This window comes from Clytia hemisphaerica, unplaced genomic scaffold, assembly GCF_902728285.1.
Source record: "Clytia hemisphaerica strain Z4C2 unplaced genomic scaffold, Clytia hemisphaerica genome assembly, whole genome shotgun sequence".
Lineage (NCBI taxonomy): Eukaryota > Metazoa > Cnidaria > Hydrozoa > Leptothecata > Clytiidae > Clytia > Clytia hemisphaerica.
Window position 1 is genome coordinate 1 of NW_027104442.1, and position 17,941 is coordinate 17,941.

At 36.0% G+C, this 17,941-nt stretch overlaps 1 protein-coding gene across 5 annotated transcripts; it reads right to left on the minus strand.

Annotated features, from left to right (window-relative positions):
• Positions 1-527: 527 nt before the first annotated feature.
• On the minus strand, positions 528-17,630 carry LOC136820983 (cell adhesion molecule DSCAM-like). 5 transcript variants are annotated; one of them, XM_067077213.1, is made up of 15 exons: positions 17,513-17,630; positions 15,312-15,458; positions 13,957-14,211; positions 13,187-13,432; positions 12,009-12,191; positions 10,970-11,062; positions 9,629-9,735; positions 9,061-9,235; positions 8,634-8,740; positions 8,243-8,417; positions 7,876-7,978; positions 5,966-6,159; positions 5,049-5,198; positions 4,372-4,459; positions 528-1,500 (listed from the first exon to the last, which is right to left on the minus strand). In XM_067077213.1, exons 1-15 carry the CDS (start codon positions 17,574-17,576, stop codon positions 990-992), a joined length of 2,598 nt encoding a protein of 865 aa, XP_066933314.1. In that variant the 5' UTR covers positions 17,577-17,630; the 3' UTR covers positions 528-989. The 5 variants fall into 5 exon arrangements, with proteins under 5 accessions (XP_066933314.1, XP_066933313.1, XP_066933316.1 ...); XM_067077212.1 differs by having other exon boundaries at positions 12,009-12,218; XM_067077215.1 differs by lacking the exon at positions 15,312-15,458 and having other exon boundaries at positions 12,009-12,218.
• Between the last annotated feature and the right edge of the window lie 311 nt (positions 17,631-17,941).

The following is a 17,941-nucleotide window of genomic DNA, read 5'->3' on the forward strand; positions in this document are numbered from 1 at the left end:
CATTTGTAAGTGCTTGAGAGAAGGTAGCTCTTTTCTTTTGTAAAAAGTCATTATTTAAAGGATAGTGGATGGACTATAACCACAAAAAAGTTGCCAATAGACTGTCTAGAGCTGGAGCTGTTTCTGAAGTGGTATATACACACTGTGACAAAACTGATCGTTATAGAAAACATGGATGTAGTTTTTTAAAATTTAAGAAAGTTTAGCGCCGCAGGTGATTTTTGGAAGTCTCTTTATGAAGAAAACAGCTCGGAAAGATTTCAAAGTTACCGAAATACCGAAGTTTTACGAGTAAATACCGAAGCATTTTTAAGAAATTTACCGTCACCAGCAGCATTTCAAATACCGGAATACTGTACTTTTTATCTAAACATCGAAATACCGGACAGAAAAAAGGTCAACACCGTGTCACCGTAAACCTTGAACCCCCCAATCCAATCTAAAAAACAATTTGTTCAGCTCAGAGTACTACAAAAAAAATTTAAAAACCTTGAAATGGTATCACACGTTAATTCGACACGAAACTGTTACACAACTGGTGCTACTGTGTCTTCCTGCTAAAATAAGTTTTACAATTTATCAAAAAGAGTGATATTACTTACAACTAAGATGCGAGTGAATATAAACAGAAAAGGATCACTTAGCAGAAATCTGGACGCTGAGACCTTCAAAACATTCCACTTTATTTTTTTCCGCCTCATTCATGAAGCGTTTAAAAAAAAGAGGCATTGTGGGTACTGTTTTTGCTAACGACAAAACAAAAGTGAAGGGAAATTTTTTTGTTATCTTAAGCCTTGGATGGAAAAAAGGCCTTTGAAGGGTCACCGGGATGACCAAAAATCTTGTAAATCAAAACTGTTGAGTAAGCAAACTCTTATTATAAAGACCAAACCTTTAAATAAAAACGAAATCAAAATACATTCTAACTTGTTTCAGTTAAGTTATCTAATACTACATCTTTATGATGATGGGTAGTTTCGTCAGACAGTTTAATCTTCTGGTGTGTTGATGGAAACGTCTTCATTTTGTTGGAAATCAATGGAATTGTCTGGATTGATCTTTGCTTTCGGCAAAATATCATTTTCATCAATAGGTGTGCGGTAAAAATAAACATCAGATTCAGAGTTCAATTTTTTATCTTTGTGTGGATTGATCTTTGCATTCGGCAAAATATCATTATCATCAGGTGTGCGGTAAACATAAACATCAGAGTTCGATGTTTCATCTTGGGCAGTCACAGGCTCTTGTCCACGATCTTTTATTGATGACGTCATCGTCGAGGAATTTCTGTCCCTCGGTGGTAATGGTGGTGGTTTATCATCAGGATCATGATGAGCAGGCTTTTCATGATCGTCGACTGATAATTCTGGTAGCACTGCATATATCTCTGATCCTTCTTCTGGTAGCTCGTTATATATCATTGACCCTTCGTCATATATCTCTGATCCTTCTTCTTCTTGTTCTTCATTCTTCATCTCTTTGTCTTTTCGTCTTCTTGTTCTGACATATTAAAAAAATGTAATGAGATGATGGAAACGGGTAGGTTGATCCCTAAATGATAGTCCTAAATGATAGTCCCAAAATTCCTAAATTCTTGGATTTTGTCTTGACCAAAAAATCCAATAGATTTTCAAATATCGGACAGCACCCATCTAGTTTCCAGTGAGACTAGTACGTGAAGTCTCGTTGAATTGATTTAGATCTAGAGGATTTAGAGGAGATCAGAACGAATTTATACTGTTTGCCCCATATCTGTAACCAGAGGAATGTAAAGAGATGGAAAAACAGCTTTTCTGATTACTCAAAGTTCAACGATCACTTCTATTGAAAATTCTATTGTAAAAACGCTGATTAGGTCATTAAATAAAAGTCCAGAAAAGACGGCTCGCCATACAAGTCGGACGGTTTCTACATGATTTGACGATAAAAATGAAAATTTGTTTTTCCTTTTTTGCCGATTACTAGTTCAATTTTTAAGAATAAGGAGCAATATTTTTACCAATGTATAGCAAAAGAAATTCTTAACGCAATGATATTAAATTGGTTCTTGTAAAACTGTCAGAAGTCGAGTAAAATCAAGAAGAAGTTATAACTTTCTCGAGCTCTAGCTTTCCATATTATGGTGCGGTCATGATGCGGTTATATCAGTAGAATTGCTAGGAAATTATGAGCAAGAAGATATAGGTACCTTTTCGTATAGGAGAGGTGTACCCAAAATATAAGGCCTAAAAGTTTGCCCATAATCAGGCTTGAAACAAAAGAATTTTGTCACAACACGCTAATTATGCAGATTTTGTATAGCGACAACAAAAGAAACCTATTTACTCGACATAAACTCCCTTAAGGGCAAGAGACCTGGTATATGACGAGCCGTTTTTCCATTGTTTTCAAGAAGCTGTTTTTCCATCTCTTTACATTACTCTGCTGTAACAGTGTTCAAGTTTTTGTATATTTTATCACCCCTGTGTCACCTTTCTTGGAAAACCTGATCAAAAAGGACATTCAAAAACAAGAAACATTACCCTGAGTATCAGAGGTTAAGTTTTCAAAGAATATATTAATCTCTGAAGACCAATAATAGAAATTTTATCGCGCATGTGTCAATCTAATCACTGTAGAAAAAATCAAAGATGAAGAGCAAATATTACCACATCAATGTCTAGCTAACCTGAGATCAGATTGTGAATGTTTTCTGCACACCACGCTGAAGCTCTAAAGGGATGTGTGAAAACAAACAATCTGACGAATATGCAATCTCGAAATCGTAAGGACCGCGTTCGTCTAAAAGGACTGGGAATGACAACAAAGTTGCGCGATTGTATTTATGAATAGGGCGCCGTATTAGTTTTTATTTTTCCGGCGCACAACAAGATTCTTGTTGTAGAATTTTCCGCGGGAGGACTATTTTCCTCAGATGTATAATTTTCAAGTGCCTTTAGAGGTTTACCGTGCGCGTAAGAAAATTATGAACATCTGTTATCAGGTTATGTCTAGCAGACTGTATCAGTATGCAGTTTACTATTTACGAATTCCCCAGAAACCTCCAAGTGTAATTGAAATGAGTTTATTTTGAAAGAAATCTTTTACATTATCCCCGAATGTATAACAGTAATTACTAAACTATTAATTATGCAAATGTTACTTTAGTTGAATCGAAATAATAGACAGACTTTATGTTAAGATTCTCTATCACTGACTCTTTTTACAAAGCATTGATGACTTTTTTAACTTGTGTTTTCAACGACGGGAATAAAAATATCAACTTTGAACTTCATCCAAGATCTTGGATGGTCGTCATGGTTACTTTTGTCTTCGTTGATTGCGCGATGAATAGAATCTCGATTCGTCGGCACAGCGTCAATATATGATTTTGACCTGTGGTATTTACGGTAAAGAAACATAGCAAAAAGAATATCAATTAAATGGTTGTAGACTGCACGCATCCCCCGCTTTAATGCTTACCGTGTATAAAATTTCCGTATTTTCGATTTTGAGTTTTATAAACTTGATAACAAAATTTTATAGAAGAGATCATTAAATATTGTTAAATTTGAATTAAATGACTAATTGTTAATACAATCATTGTATTTCTAAACCATTTCCAGAGATTTGAAACAGGTTACACGGGGATCATTCTTGAACGAAAATTTTATACAGGATACATCCCCATTCTGGGTGTAACCTACAACACATTCTCTTTCTAAAATCTTCCAGATTGGAAATTAACATTCAAACCTGGGGGGTGGGAGGGGGTACTTATATGATCCGACTCACAGCATTTGCCACCCATAAGGATAGGTTTTTCGAGACTCTCGAAATGCACTGTAAAAGGGTGTACTTTTGATAGAGTGCACTACAAGGGTCTTCTTTCAGCTGGATACACCGCAAGGATGTGTTTGGAGACTGCTGAATTGCAAGTCTGATAGTAAAAATTGGATGCATCTTTATAGTTTTGACTCGCACCCATTTTAATTTTTTTCTTGCATTGTGCCGACACCTCACACATTGAGCTTCAAGCTAAAAGGGCTAGTGGCGAAACTTTGACCCTTCTCAGGCAAGAGAAATTGAAGCTACTTATTTCACATCCAAAACGTGCATAGAACGCGCCGTAATCATGACGACGGATTGTATGTAGCGGTTCCTTTGTTTTGGACGACTACATTTTTTTAACTCTAGCAATAGATTTTTGTTTCAATCCGGCGTTTGTGTAAAAACTACCCGCCAGCGTTCTGGATGGAAAATATGTGGTGTCATTCCCAATCCAGGACTCTCGCCTCTAGCCCATCGGGCTTTAAACTCAATGATCTCAGGCTCATTTTCAGGAGGAGTTTAGAAATCGAGACCCCCGGATTCAAACAAAAATAAACTCACCTGAAGTAAAACCAATAGAACGCAACAAAACACAAAGTGATGAAAACAACAATTCCAACTGATCCGCCAATGATTAATGCCAGATTTACTGAAATTCACAAAAAGAAAAATCATCAGAAACGCCAAAGTTGTTTCATTTTCTATGGTAAAGCAGCTAAATCTTTTCTTTATTGAAACATAAACTCAGGGTACACTACGAATATATAACATTCCCTTTCTCACAGACCCACTGGGAACCCTTCCCAAAAATTGGCAAAAATGTCGTCCCCTGAGAAAAATTATGCTCTAAGTTTTGACCCCACTGAAAATAACCAGACAAGCCAATCCTATTGTGCTATTTTTCCATCCCAACTGAATAATCTGGCTAGAAAACAATGGAATTCAAGTCCCCAGCCTTAAAAGTCATGGGAATATCAATCCCAGTCGAGTTTTGGACCGTTATTTTTACCCCCACTGGCTAATAAAATCCCACTGGGTCTGTGCTAAGGAAGTGTTATATAATTCAAGCGCATGCCAAATGAGACTCAATTTTCAATGCAAACACAAGTGATAGCTTCAAATTAGTGGCTTCAAATCCTGCACGGAAGTAATGTCTCTAGCCCATAGCTTTGCATCGTTACTCCTCTCTCTGATTTTCATGTCTTTTTAACGGAAATACATTTTATCAATACACTTACCTCCAGCTTTGTGAGCTGTTTCATCTTCTTCTGGGAGAAAAAGTGGCGTATACCATAGGGTACTTTGAAAATGACCATCTTCCGTTATTCCACGAATGAATACCGTGTAATATGTGTTTGCTTCGAGAGTGAATTCGTCAAGTGTGAGGTCTAAAGTATTGAATATTGAGTTATAAAAGGTGTGCATGTAAATAAAACGTTTGGTAAAGTCTTTGTGGTCTTGTATCAAATGTATAAGGCTTTCTTAAAAAAAAATACTTAATATAATCAAAGTCTTTGATATAATTAATGCAAGCATCTGGTAAAATCATAGTCCGTATAAAAAACCCTGGTCTGGAAGCCTTTTGTCCCGGGGGGGGGGTACTACCCTTGTCGACCGACGGGGGTGCTCCACTGAGGTTCGAAAAATGGACCCTACGTGGAACTCGAAATTTGCGAAAAAAGTGACCCTGAATGGGACTGAAATTCCAAAATTTTCTCAAATTTTCTACTTTTTCCCCAAATTTTCCAAAAATAGGCACCCTACGAGGGACTGATTTTTCTATTTTGGTGTTTTTTCGACCCTACCTGGGACTCGTGGAAGTTAAAAAAGGTGCCCTGACAAGCGGAACATCCCCGTAACCCATCTTGCCCTAGTACCCCCCCCCGGGCCTTTTGTTTCTTTCTATTGTTTCTTACTTGAACTTGCGTTGAGAAATTAGTTTGTTTCGCTCACTTTTTGATCATGTGATTAAATTTTAAACCAATCCAAAGCGGAGTACTTAGTAACGTGATCAAAAACTGAGCAAATCGATTTTCGTCTTTTGATAATGACAAGGAAAAAGCTAACAAAAAGTTAAAACAATAAGCTTCCAGACCAGTGTTTTTTATAAGGACTATGGTAAAATCAATAAAATTTATAAACTATACGAACGAACCTCTTTTGGTTCTAATTTGTGAAGCATTGATGGATCGAATTACCACGAATTGACCGAAAGTGTCCCGTTCTGTGATGATCTTCGCCACGAAAAGTCCATCCTTCGCTTTTGAAATGTCTTCATTTGTATAAATTGAGGGATGGATGGTTGGGGAAACACCTCTCTCCAGTTTCCTGGCTATCACAATATATTGTCTTGAATATGGAAAAAAGAGTTTGGTAAAAACACAATGAAAATTTCAGTTTTTTCTTAAACAATCTAATAACAGACTTATGCCAAACCCGAGCAGTATATCTTATCAAATATATTTCAATTCTTCGAAATATTTCATCTGCATCACTAAGCTTTATGTAGATTACTCTTGTGCTTAATTGTAGGGTTGGTATACTCCAGATAAAAATAAATAAAATGGGAGGGGGTTATAACTAAGTGCTACTGATCTGATTTTGCTAAGAATCTCTGGGAAAATGAAGGTTTTCGGCCAATTTTGGCATTTCGTAGCATAAAAGTCATAAAATTGGGGTAGGGGGGGTTCATTATCAAGTGATACGACGGTGATTTCTTTCCGAAAATTGCAAAATGACCCCCTACAATTAAGCACACAAAAATCTTTAATTTTTTTTATTAGCCTCTTTGCTTTGCTGTACCCTTATCAAACACAGATGATTTATATAAATACTTCTACCTTCCTGGCTAATGCAAAAAAAATTGCCATTTTTAGAAAGTAGACTCCCTGCCTGTTTGCTTACTGTTATCCTCTCACACGGCACACAACGTCAAAACAACGTCCATGTGACATTCATAACGTCCAAATAACGTTACTTGAACGTTAAAACAACGTTGTGTGCCAGTTGGGCTACTTTGATAAACATCAGTATAAAACTTTTGTCTACTTTTTATAAAGGTGGCGTATTTTCTAGCTTCATAGAAATGATAGAGAGACTCTATCTAATGTTTTATTGCAACCGGAGGAAGCCTAAAGCTTCTGAGGATGGCATTCATAACTTCACGTACAAGGAAGTTAGGCAAACATCTCATAATTTTGCGCGTTTTTCAGTATTTTAGTTCCGCTTAACGGTAGCATTCTTATCTTACGGTCTCTCTATTGTTTTATCATCATCAAAAAGACTTTTCCGGAGTTATTTTGATCTGATTACTCATTTTGAAATGTCAGTTTGTCTTTTTCTTATCCCTGGAGAGTTAAATGAATCTAAGGAAATTCCCTTTTCTGGGAAATTCCCTTTTTATACCACAAGTAGTTATCAAGCGCTCTTCATAGGTTAAAAATATTACTCTACTCAAAGTATTAGTACAGTTATGTTGCTAAACGTGTACATTAGTAAAATAACATATGAAGAGCAGTATCTTTAGATAAACGCTTTTTATAGGAAAAACCAGTAAGTCATATGATTCTGGATGGGCTGCTCTTAAATTTATATGATTTTTTAGCCTTAAATGTCAATATTAATTAAAATGGAAACATGTACTTCTCAGTAATTTCTGAAATCTGAGGTTCAGATTCTTCTTAATTTTTTCTTAGGTTTTGGCCAAATTTCAGCCTCGTATTCTTAAGAAATTGTTCTTATAAAAAACGTGTAAGACAAGGCACGGATGTCACTCTAAGTAGACTGTAAATCACTCCCTTGACACATTTGTTAGCATTTGAAAGAATTTTGTCTCAGATGAGAGGTCACTCTTAACAAAAATTACTGTAGGGCTAAGATCATCCCTTTTGAACGCAAATTCAACTCTATTTGTTCGTTTTGCTGCGGTGGCACCTTAATGAAAGTTATGGCTAGTATATAAAAGGTATTTGATTGTATACCACGAAAATCCAATCAAAGATGGCTTAGTCAAGGGGTTTTATAAGAGATCCATGATCCACATTTTTGCGACTCTTGTTTACTTACTCAATGGGACCATTGGTTTCATCAAACTGAACAAGTTTTATGGTGAACGAGTTGCTTGTGACATTCTCTATATCCCATAGACTTCCTTGGAATGGTGGTGGGGCTAAATACAAAAAGAGAAAACTACTACATTTCCTACTGCCTAAGATAAACAATGCTGAAAATAATTATGAGCTTCGTTTGAAAAGTTTTCATACGTTGCATATGTCCAGCTCTGTTCAATAATGGTAATTACTTTAAAGCGTATTATTTCTGCATATGCTAGGTATAGTTCGTAAAGATCATTTACACTTTCAATAAAACAAAAATATAAAACAGGATTTTTTTAAAAAAGTCGAAAAACTAAAAGGTACTAATGGGATAAAACCTGCTGTTCTAGTTCTAAACGTCTCAACTGTAGTATTCTTGAAAGCTTGATTTCTAACGGTCACTTGAACATCATACTCTGTATACGGTTTTAAACCATCGATTTTGCATCTTCTTTGAAAAGTATTTTGACAACCAACTTCAAGAGATTCACTATTTGCCAGGCTATATTCCACCTGAAAAAATAAAGTTTAATACATCACACTAGGTAGAACATAACACAATGAATAGGGTTCTTCGAGCTCAAAAGATCAAATTTTTCAGACATTTTTATCAAATAATCTGTATCCAAATTAGATCATAAGTCACCCAGCCATGAAGGGATGCAAGCAGCAAGGCCTTTTGATCAATGTCAAAAAAATTCGTTTCTTCGTTAATATAATGTACCATACCGTATATCCTTGAAGAATTCCAAAAATATTTTCAGGTGGGTCCCATTCCAGTTCGAAACTTGTTGATGTTGATTTGTTGACTCTTAGGTTTTGAACATTTGACGGAACTGAAAAAAATGAGCTATTAGACTCTTTTACTTAATGATATTTAGTGGTATATATTTGTGCTTAGAGTTTTACTTTCCGGCACATGGGATTTTTACCATAGCACCCCCCCCCCCGCCCGATCCAAGAACGAACACTATCAAATTTTCATATTTTAGCCCTTGTGCGCACCAGCTTAATAGATTAGGTAATGTCTAAATATTAATATCGTGATTCTTTTCATTACACAAATTTTACAAACACACGCGAATTTTGTTTTATGAAAAATTAATTAACTGACAGATGTAGATGATTACAAAATAAAGTATTTATAGTTTCAAACCTGCTGTTTTAGTTCTAAACGTCTCAACTGTAGTATTCTTGAAAGCTTGATTTCTAACGGTCACTTGAACATCATACTCTGTATACGGTTTCAAACCATCGATTTTGCAACTCCTTTGAATAATATCTTGACAACCAACTTCAAGAGATTCACTATTTGCCAGGCTATGTTCCACCTGAAAAGAAAGGTTTAGGCTATTACACACAACCAAGGTAGGTAGGAAGGTATTACCCACAACCTTTAATTCCGCACTTTAACGTGAAATTCAATTCTTTCAAAGAAGGCTGAAACTTCTAGCACTAACTCTTTGCACAGTAGGTATCTACTAATTCAAGATTATCAAATTGGTAGATGTATTAGGTACGACAGAAGCTTTTTAAATCTGGTACTGCAAATGAGAAAATTTATGTAATTTTACCGACAAAAAGGAAAATTGCAGGATCTTTTGCTAAAATCTACCTGCCGGTACCTGTCGTACCCGGTGCGCCGTGCCTGTGTGTACAATACACGATGGATATTGTTATGAAGGCTACAAACAGGAAAACAATTAAACTGTATTACATATTACCGTATATCCTTGAAAAATTCCAAAGATATTTTCAGGTGGGTCCCATTCCACTTCGAAACTTGTTGATGTTGGTTCGTTGACACTTAGGTTTTGAACATTCCACGGTACTGTAAAATTTCAAATAATTACTTCAATAAATAATTATGAAAAATATAAAAACTTGCAAATTTTTTAAATAACTCCAGTTTGAATTTGGACAAAAGTTGCATATTAATAATAGGAACATTTTTGCATAATTTTTTTTTCCAATTTTGCTGACGTCAGCAGAAATCAGCAAATACGAAATTTTGCAATAAAGTGCTGATGTCAGCAAAATTTCAAAAAAATAATTTTCAAAATGATACTTTTAATGATGTGTAACTTTGGTCCAAATTTCATGTTTTTACAATAAGCCAAACCAAGAATACTTTAAAAGCTAAGCTTTAGCTTTTAAAGTATTCTTGGCCAAACTGGAGTTATTTAAAAAACAAGTTTTGCTGACGTCAGCATTTGATAAAAAATTAAGGTAGATTTGAAAAATCTGGACAGGCCTTAATTTGCCTTAGGACCCTTTGAGAGACTGATTTTTGCTGAAATGATGACCCTTAAAGAGACTTTTTTGAAAAGTTTTCTTCGATTTTTGATGAAAAATTCTTCACCCTTAGAGAGAATTTTTTACATTTTTTTCACTCTAAATCAAAAATATTTCTTAGAAATCGTGAATTTTCTGACCCTTAGACTAGTTTAAATTTTTCTGATTTTTGCGACCATTAGAGAGAGACTTTGAAAAGTGAAAAAACCGACCCTACCAGTATTGAATATGCGAGAGAAAACTCTTATAGACCGTCCTCACAGTTTAAATTTCACAGAAAACTATATACTGTGGTGCTCACGGCACCGCAGAGCTAGAGCTTTTCCCAAGCAGGATATGTTGCCGATTTTCACCCAGTAAGGCTCAGTAATTTCACAAAAGTGCCATTTTATGCATCAGGTGTGAACATGTGAATTACATGTTGAATTTATTTTGATCTTTTTAACCTAAGAATACCGTAAGAATATTCTGGGATGATTTTATCATAAAAAAGTTAAGAATATCCAAAAGAACATGGTACAGTAGTTGTGCTCTTCCAGAAATAAATTGTACATGGGGGGGGGGGTGGAGTGGAGTATATAACAATTTTCAGTGATTTACCCCCCGAACAAGCACCAGTTGACCATCCGGACAACCCAAATTACCCCAAGGACAAAGCAAATTTACCCCAAGGACAAAGCAAATTTTGATGATTTTTCGCTACCCTCTGGACGATATATCCTCCAACCGGGATGTACGAACATTTTCTGGAAGAACCTGTTATGACTCACCTCCTTCGTAAGTAGAAGCATTAATGGCAGCTTTTTGACTTAATCCTTCCTCGTAAAAAGCTTGCATTGTTATTTGGTAAGCACTGAAAGGTCCTTGAATAAAGAATATGTTGGACGGTGAATGTGGCTATAATTATTATTATTTGATTTTCCCCGACATCTTTCAGACTTGGTCTGTTCTCAAGGAAATCGGAGGAGACTGGTAACGAAAATACAAGGGAAATTCTTCTCGACGACGGTATCGAAAACACAAGTACTAGTAGAGAGCAGGTAAACTCGATAACCCAAATTTATCTGGTCGCCGGTCGTGGACGCTGGCCGTGGTTGCCATTTCTGGTCGATGTTTAGAGACTCCCAAATAAACGGCCCCCCCGCTCGTTAATTTTTCGAAAATTTTCCAACCCCCTCTAGACCTTATTAGGACCCCCCCGCCCGTTTTTTCAACTTTCAAAGAGAAGGTTCCCTTATTCTGCTCTAAATAGCCAGATTTTAGCCTACATTTACCTTATTTTTGGGTTTTCGTAATTACAATTTCTCCAACCCCCCAGCAATTAGGTCCCCCCATTTATTAAAATTTTGAAAATTTGCCAACCCCCCCTCCCGTTCATTCGAACCCCCCCCCTCCGTTTATTTGGAACCTAAGAGTAGTGTGGGAAAGTGCTCTTGTGAAAAGTAAGATACCCTTGCATTGAAGCGATAAAATAACGTTAATATTTTTATTGGGCTATTCGGATACTAATAAAAATAGTTTAATTCCTCCACCAAAGATAATCCGGAAAATATATCTACAGTTTTCAGAACTTTCTTAGTTTGATTTACTTGTAGCCTTATTAAAATGCCGTGCATCGAAGAAAATCTTCCTCGTAATTCCATTATTAGTCCCCTAAAAAGCCGATCGGAGCGCTAACGTTTGATAGGTGCATTTTAAGAAGGATTAATTCTATTGTCGAATAGAACAATCATAACTGACGTTTTTTATGATTTCATCAATGTCAATTTAGATATCGTTAAACTGGCTTTCAAAAAATTTAATACTCACTTAGTCCGATGATTGTCATCGCGGTGACCTTCCCATCAAGCTCATGGCAATGTTCATTTGTATTCATCCCTTCATCACCATTCAGAAGTTTGTGGCATAATTCATACTTTCTGACGTCACCATTCGTATGGACAGGCTCGCTCCAGTTGACGTATAACTTCCCTGCTTTGTACAAGTGCGTTGCTGAAAGATTTGCAGGTGTACTGGGGACTAATGAAAACAAGTTTAAAAAACATATGAGCTAATTCAAACATGAGCAAATAATCTTACTATACTAAATGAGTTTATGGAAAATGTCTGTAACGCTAGCCCAGCATTAAGAGACATCTCCTTCTATCACGGGCTTCACATAGCCGTAAGAGTATACGGATATAGGTAATCTATTAGCGTTTTGGGGGAGAAGTCGTTGCAGTGTAAATCGGAACGGAACCGCAAATTCAAAAACCCACTTTCCCGTGGAAATGATTAACGTTTTTCGGTTTCGTTTTTTAGGGCACAGGTACCTGTTGACCACAAAAATTCCAAAATTTGCAAATTGAACGTTGACACAATTAGGGGTAAAGGGACCGAATGACGTCACAGATTTGGGAAAAACTTCAAAATGCTTTGTCTTCTGCATCTAAAAGTATCACTTTCAAATCAAAATAACTCCGATCTAAGATTTTGATTGGTCCTCGGGTAAGTTATGGCATGTCTCAAAAACTGAAAATTACCATAATTTTTAGATCGCATTAGTCGTCAGAAAATGGCCAAACAATTGACTGAACATGAAGGGTACTATGATGTAGTTTCCAACCTGATGTGTAACCTAATTGTTTTTTCGCTGATTTTCGCGAAAAACCGCAAAAACTGATTATTACGTAATAATCGATGACGTCATCAAGACTAAAAATTGAATTTCTCAAGAATGGTTTATCCAATTGTCTTCAAACTTTCACCAAAGATGTATCTTACTAAAGTTGATCATTTAAAAAAAGAAATATTTCAAAATTCTGATGACGTCAGCAGAAATTAGTACAAAACGAAAAATCCTATTTTCTGCTGACGTCATCAAAATTTCGAAAATTTTTTTTTTCAAAAGATCTTTATAGATAAATAGTCGAGTACATTGCAGCTGAGCTTCTGTCCCAGTAAATGAGACAGAGGTATAGAAATATTAAACCATGGAACAAACTTACATAAAACGGTAACTGGGACTGGATCGGACAACTTCTTGAAAATACCATTTGACACTTCACAAGAAAAGCTACCAGCATAGATTGTATTAACAATTAATCTCACCGATAGTCCATTTCCTAAGGTTTTTCCATTACGGAACCACTCGTATGAATTGATGGCAGGGACTCCGTGTGATTCGCAATACAAGATCAATAGACCGTACATTTCAACTTCTGTTTTACCCACAACTTTTGGTTTTTCTAAATCTATAAAGAATACCGAGTTTATGTATATATGTTTTCCTGCGACGGAGATGGTAAGGTTCTAAAGACGACGGTAAATCAGCACTTTTACCGTTCCCGATTTTGCGGGACAGAACTACGGGTTATTCCACATCGCTTTAGTCACTTTACCGTCCTCAAAAGCGCAAATACATAAACTCACTAATAACATTTGGCTACGTTTAGTTTCATCTCTCATTATCGAGCAAATAAAGTATTTGTAGATTTTGAAATTGATTTTGCTATCAAAAAATTAAAGCTTCCACTTAGGAAGACTCTTATAAGGAAGAAGTGGGGCTGAAGTTCCAGGGTATTTTCCAACGAGGACAAAATTTTGGCCGAATTTTTCAAGGGCGCTCGGATCCAAGCGGGTCTGTGATTCAGGGGTGTTCTGAAATAGATTTTTAGAAAACGCTGTGTAAAAGGTGTATTCACCCGAAGATTATTAGGTATACTTACATAAAGCTGTGTAAAGGTGCCTTCACGAGAAGATTATTAGATATACTTACATAAAGCTGTGACAGTTACAATATCCGAAGTCTTTGTCAGAATACCATTTGAAACCTGGCAAAAATAATGGCTAGCTCCTTCTCTTTTGAAGTTGATTGTCTGATACATTTCGTTTGTTGCACCATTGATAACCATTCCATTGCGGAACCATTTATATGAAGTAAACGACCGACCCCAAATGGAATTACATTTAAGTTCCAGCTGTTCATTGTCAATGATCGTTGAGTTGCCACTTATTTTTGGTTTGTCATCACCTGAGATAAAAACAGCGCTTCTTTTGGTTGCAAACAAAACAGAATCAACAAAAGGGTGGCGCTTGAGGGTGAAAAAGTTTGTTCTAAAAATATTTTGCACACAGACCCGATATCTACGACTAATATCAAAATTCATTGCCGTAGAGTCCCGGGGGGGGCAGTCAAGCAAAATGACTGACGGGTATGTGCGGGCACTAAGGGTGTGTTTTTCAAGACATCCGAAATGCACTGTAAGGGTGGGTTTTTTTGCCGCCTGCACTGTAAGGGTACGAATTTCTAAATTCTAACAAAAATGAAATTGTCCAGTCAAAGTTTTTTTAAGGGATTCGATCCCCTTTACCTAATTCTTTTCAAATATTGGTTCAAGTACATATTGGATCCCTTTTTAGATGCAAAATTACATAAATATATACTGTATAGAAGAATCACACCTAAATTCACAAACGAAATCTTGTTTGACCCATTTCAATCACTCCAGGGGAAAAAGCTAGACTGCGCGCATCATCTCTAACATGTTTTTCTATAGGGGATGCTAATTGTGTATAAAATTCCCGTCCGAGAGAGTTACCCCAATTTGAATTACTTGTTTCAATTTTGCAAATTTAATGAATTTAAAAATCTATTGTATAAAACTTAGTAATCAAGCTAATAAAACTGCTCAAACACACAAGGACGGGGGTAATTCTCAGACGGGGTAATTCTTGGACGGGAATTTTATGCACAATACGCTTCTGCTATATCAACCCACATTTGAGGGAATGCGTGCAGGCTATTTGGAATGTAGACATAAAGACCATGTTCAGACGTTACGGTTCCGTTCCGAAACGGTTCCGAAACAAGTGTGAACGGAATTCGAAACGTCAAAAAAGAAGACATTACAAAGCAAAACAAATCGAAACGGTTTCGCTCTACTTTTTTCAACGGAATCGCTTCGTTTTCTTGCTCGTTTTCTTGCTCTTCCGAAACCAACATGAACACACTCGATCCGTAACGAAACGTAACGAAAATCATACCGGAGTGAAACGGAACAGTAACGTGTGAACATGGTCAAATAATTCACTTAATTCACAATAAAATGGTGACGTGATTACAAAACCTACCATTGTGCAAACAATCACAAGAAGTTGGTCTTAAAGCCATTCCACTCTTTTCACAGTATGCACAGCACACCGGAACACCATAGATACCGCCTTGCCAACCACCGCATGTTACACAATCCACACCTTGCCAACAATCACCATCAATCGCTAATTAATAACCAAATAATTACAATTACAATGAACAGGAGCCCCTCGTTCCCGTGTATCCCAGGCTTTATTTACGTTACTTATTGACGCCAGAGAATACCCTGTTGTTGGCTGATGCGAGTTCCCCCTCTCAGAGAGGGAACTTTTCGAAACAATACGTCATTGAAAAATCTGACGTTACAAAGTTACACCGAAATGCAACGACTTTAAAATCGAAGAGCAAATGAAATCTGACTTTTTTTTTGAATTACGTAATCTTACGCGTTTAAAAAACAGACAATACCAGGGTATTAGCTCTAGTTGATTAGACGGCCCACTTTTCGCCCTGCCTATTCTAATTATTAGAGATGGCAGAAAGAGGGCGCACAGTCGGCAGTTAAAATCTTTGCTTGGAAAGATTGAATGAAGACATTGCATTGACGTCAAAAGAGGGCAATGCATTGACTTTAGACAGCCCACTTTTCAGTCCACTTTAATTCACAATTAATTAGAATAGGCAGCGCGAAAAGTGGGCCGTCTAAACTAGAGCTTAAATTCAAATGTCAAGATGAAAAAAATTGATGAAGAAGAAAATGAAGGCTTTTGTGAAAAAGAGTATTTCAACTTTGAGAACCCTTATTTTCGGAGAAAAAACATTTTGAATTTTTTTTTGCACTAGATGGAGTCTTCACCCGAACTAAGTATAGATTCTGGGAAAATCTTTGTAAAATCTTCCTTGTCTCAAAATTTCGAAAAATGACTGGCTTTTGCCGATTTTTTCATCCCTATTTTTAATGAGAAAATAGTCATAACTTTTGACTTTTGATACATCAATTTAGAAAAATTTTCCGAAAAGTTTCAAATAGATAAATTCTTTGCGGACAATTTAAAGAGAAAATTCGAAACAAAAATGTTAATTACCCATTGAAACTTAGCACTTTTTGTAAAAGAGGATAATGTAACATTTTATTAACGTCTTTTTCAAGTTCATAATGTCCGGCGTTTTTGTGATTAGATTTCTAATTACTTTTAACCAAATAAATCAACACACATCTTGTTAAAATTTCAAGGAACTTAAAACAAAGGTTCCATATTCAAATCACTTAACTAATTTTCTGACTATGGTCACATCCCTTAAGGAGCCATGTCTACGTTTCTAAGGCGCTAGTCCCTCCAAACAAGGATCCTAGATTCAAATCCCCGCTAAGTTCAATGTTTCGTTTAGTTGGCAACTAGCCGAGCCGGCTAGCCTTGTACCCCCTAAAGAAAAATTGAAAGACTGTCTAAAAGTCCTAGTAGGGCCTACTCTTGTCTCCCGAATAGACGTCCCCCCCGCTAATTGTTAAAAGCAAAAAAATCCATCCCCCCGCTCTTATTAAGACCCCCCCCGCTAATTAAATTTGAATAATTAAATTTTTTATTACAGTGTAGATAGACCTTAAACTTGTTAAAATTTTCCTTTTTGTTAGTATTGGTTCTTATTTTATGTGTTCATTTGTTAAAGTTTCACTCTTGTTGTTGAAATTGATATCAGTTAAAAAGAATTATGTCTTCAAATTACCCCCCCTCTTATTCCATCCACCCCGCTTATTAGAATTTAGAAAATTTTCCTACCCCCTGCTTATTCGGACCCCCTCCCCGTCTATTCGGGAGACAAGAGTATCTATCTTACGTTAGGCCTGGATCCTAATCTAAAAGTATATCGTAAGAATATCTAAAGGACGATTTTCCCTAATAAAGATATGATATAATGATATAATATAACATAATATGAGAAAAAAGACTTTTTTATAAAAGCATGTAGGTTCCCTACGGTGGCAATTAGAGGTTTTGTTTTTAAATAGAGTGCTATCGGTCGCTTACTCATTAATTTTAATTTATTAGAAGCGTTTTTATATTGAATTAATACGGAAGGATGTAGAGCAAGATTGGTCAGAAAGTTGTGAAGAAAAAACATTTTTTGTTTATTCGGCACAATGTTTTAGACACCGTCCAGTTAATAGACATGTACCTGATATGAAACGGACACAACTATGTAAAACTAAAACCTTTAAATACCTCATCTAAAATCATACCTGTAACCGTTGCTAGATAAATCCAACCAATGAGGAGTGCGATGACGTAATGCTGACGTTGCATTATGGGAAAAAAACATAAAAAACATCCATTGCAAAATATTGTCTGTTAATTCAAATACCTAGAAAAACATTAGGATAATCTTACTACCCTGAGTATCAGAGGTTAAGTTTTCAAAGAAAATAGTAACCTCTGAAGACAAATAATAGAAATTTTATCGTGCATGTGTCAATCTAATCACTGTAGAAAAAATCAAAGATGAAGAGCAAATATTACCATATTAATGTCTAGCAGACTGTATCAGTATGCAGTTTACTATTTACGAATTCCCCAGAAACCTCCAAGTGTAGTTGAAATGAGTTTATTTCGAAAGAAATCTTTTACATGATCCCCAAATGTATAACAGTAATTACTAAACTTTTAATTAT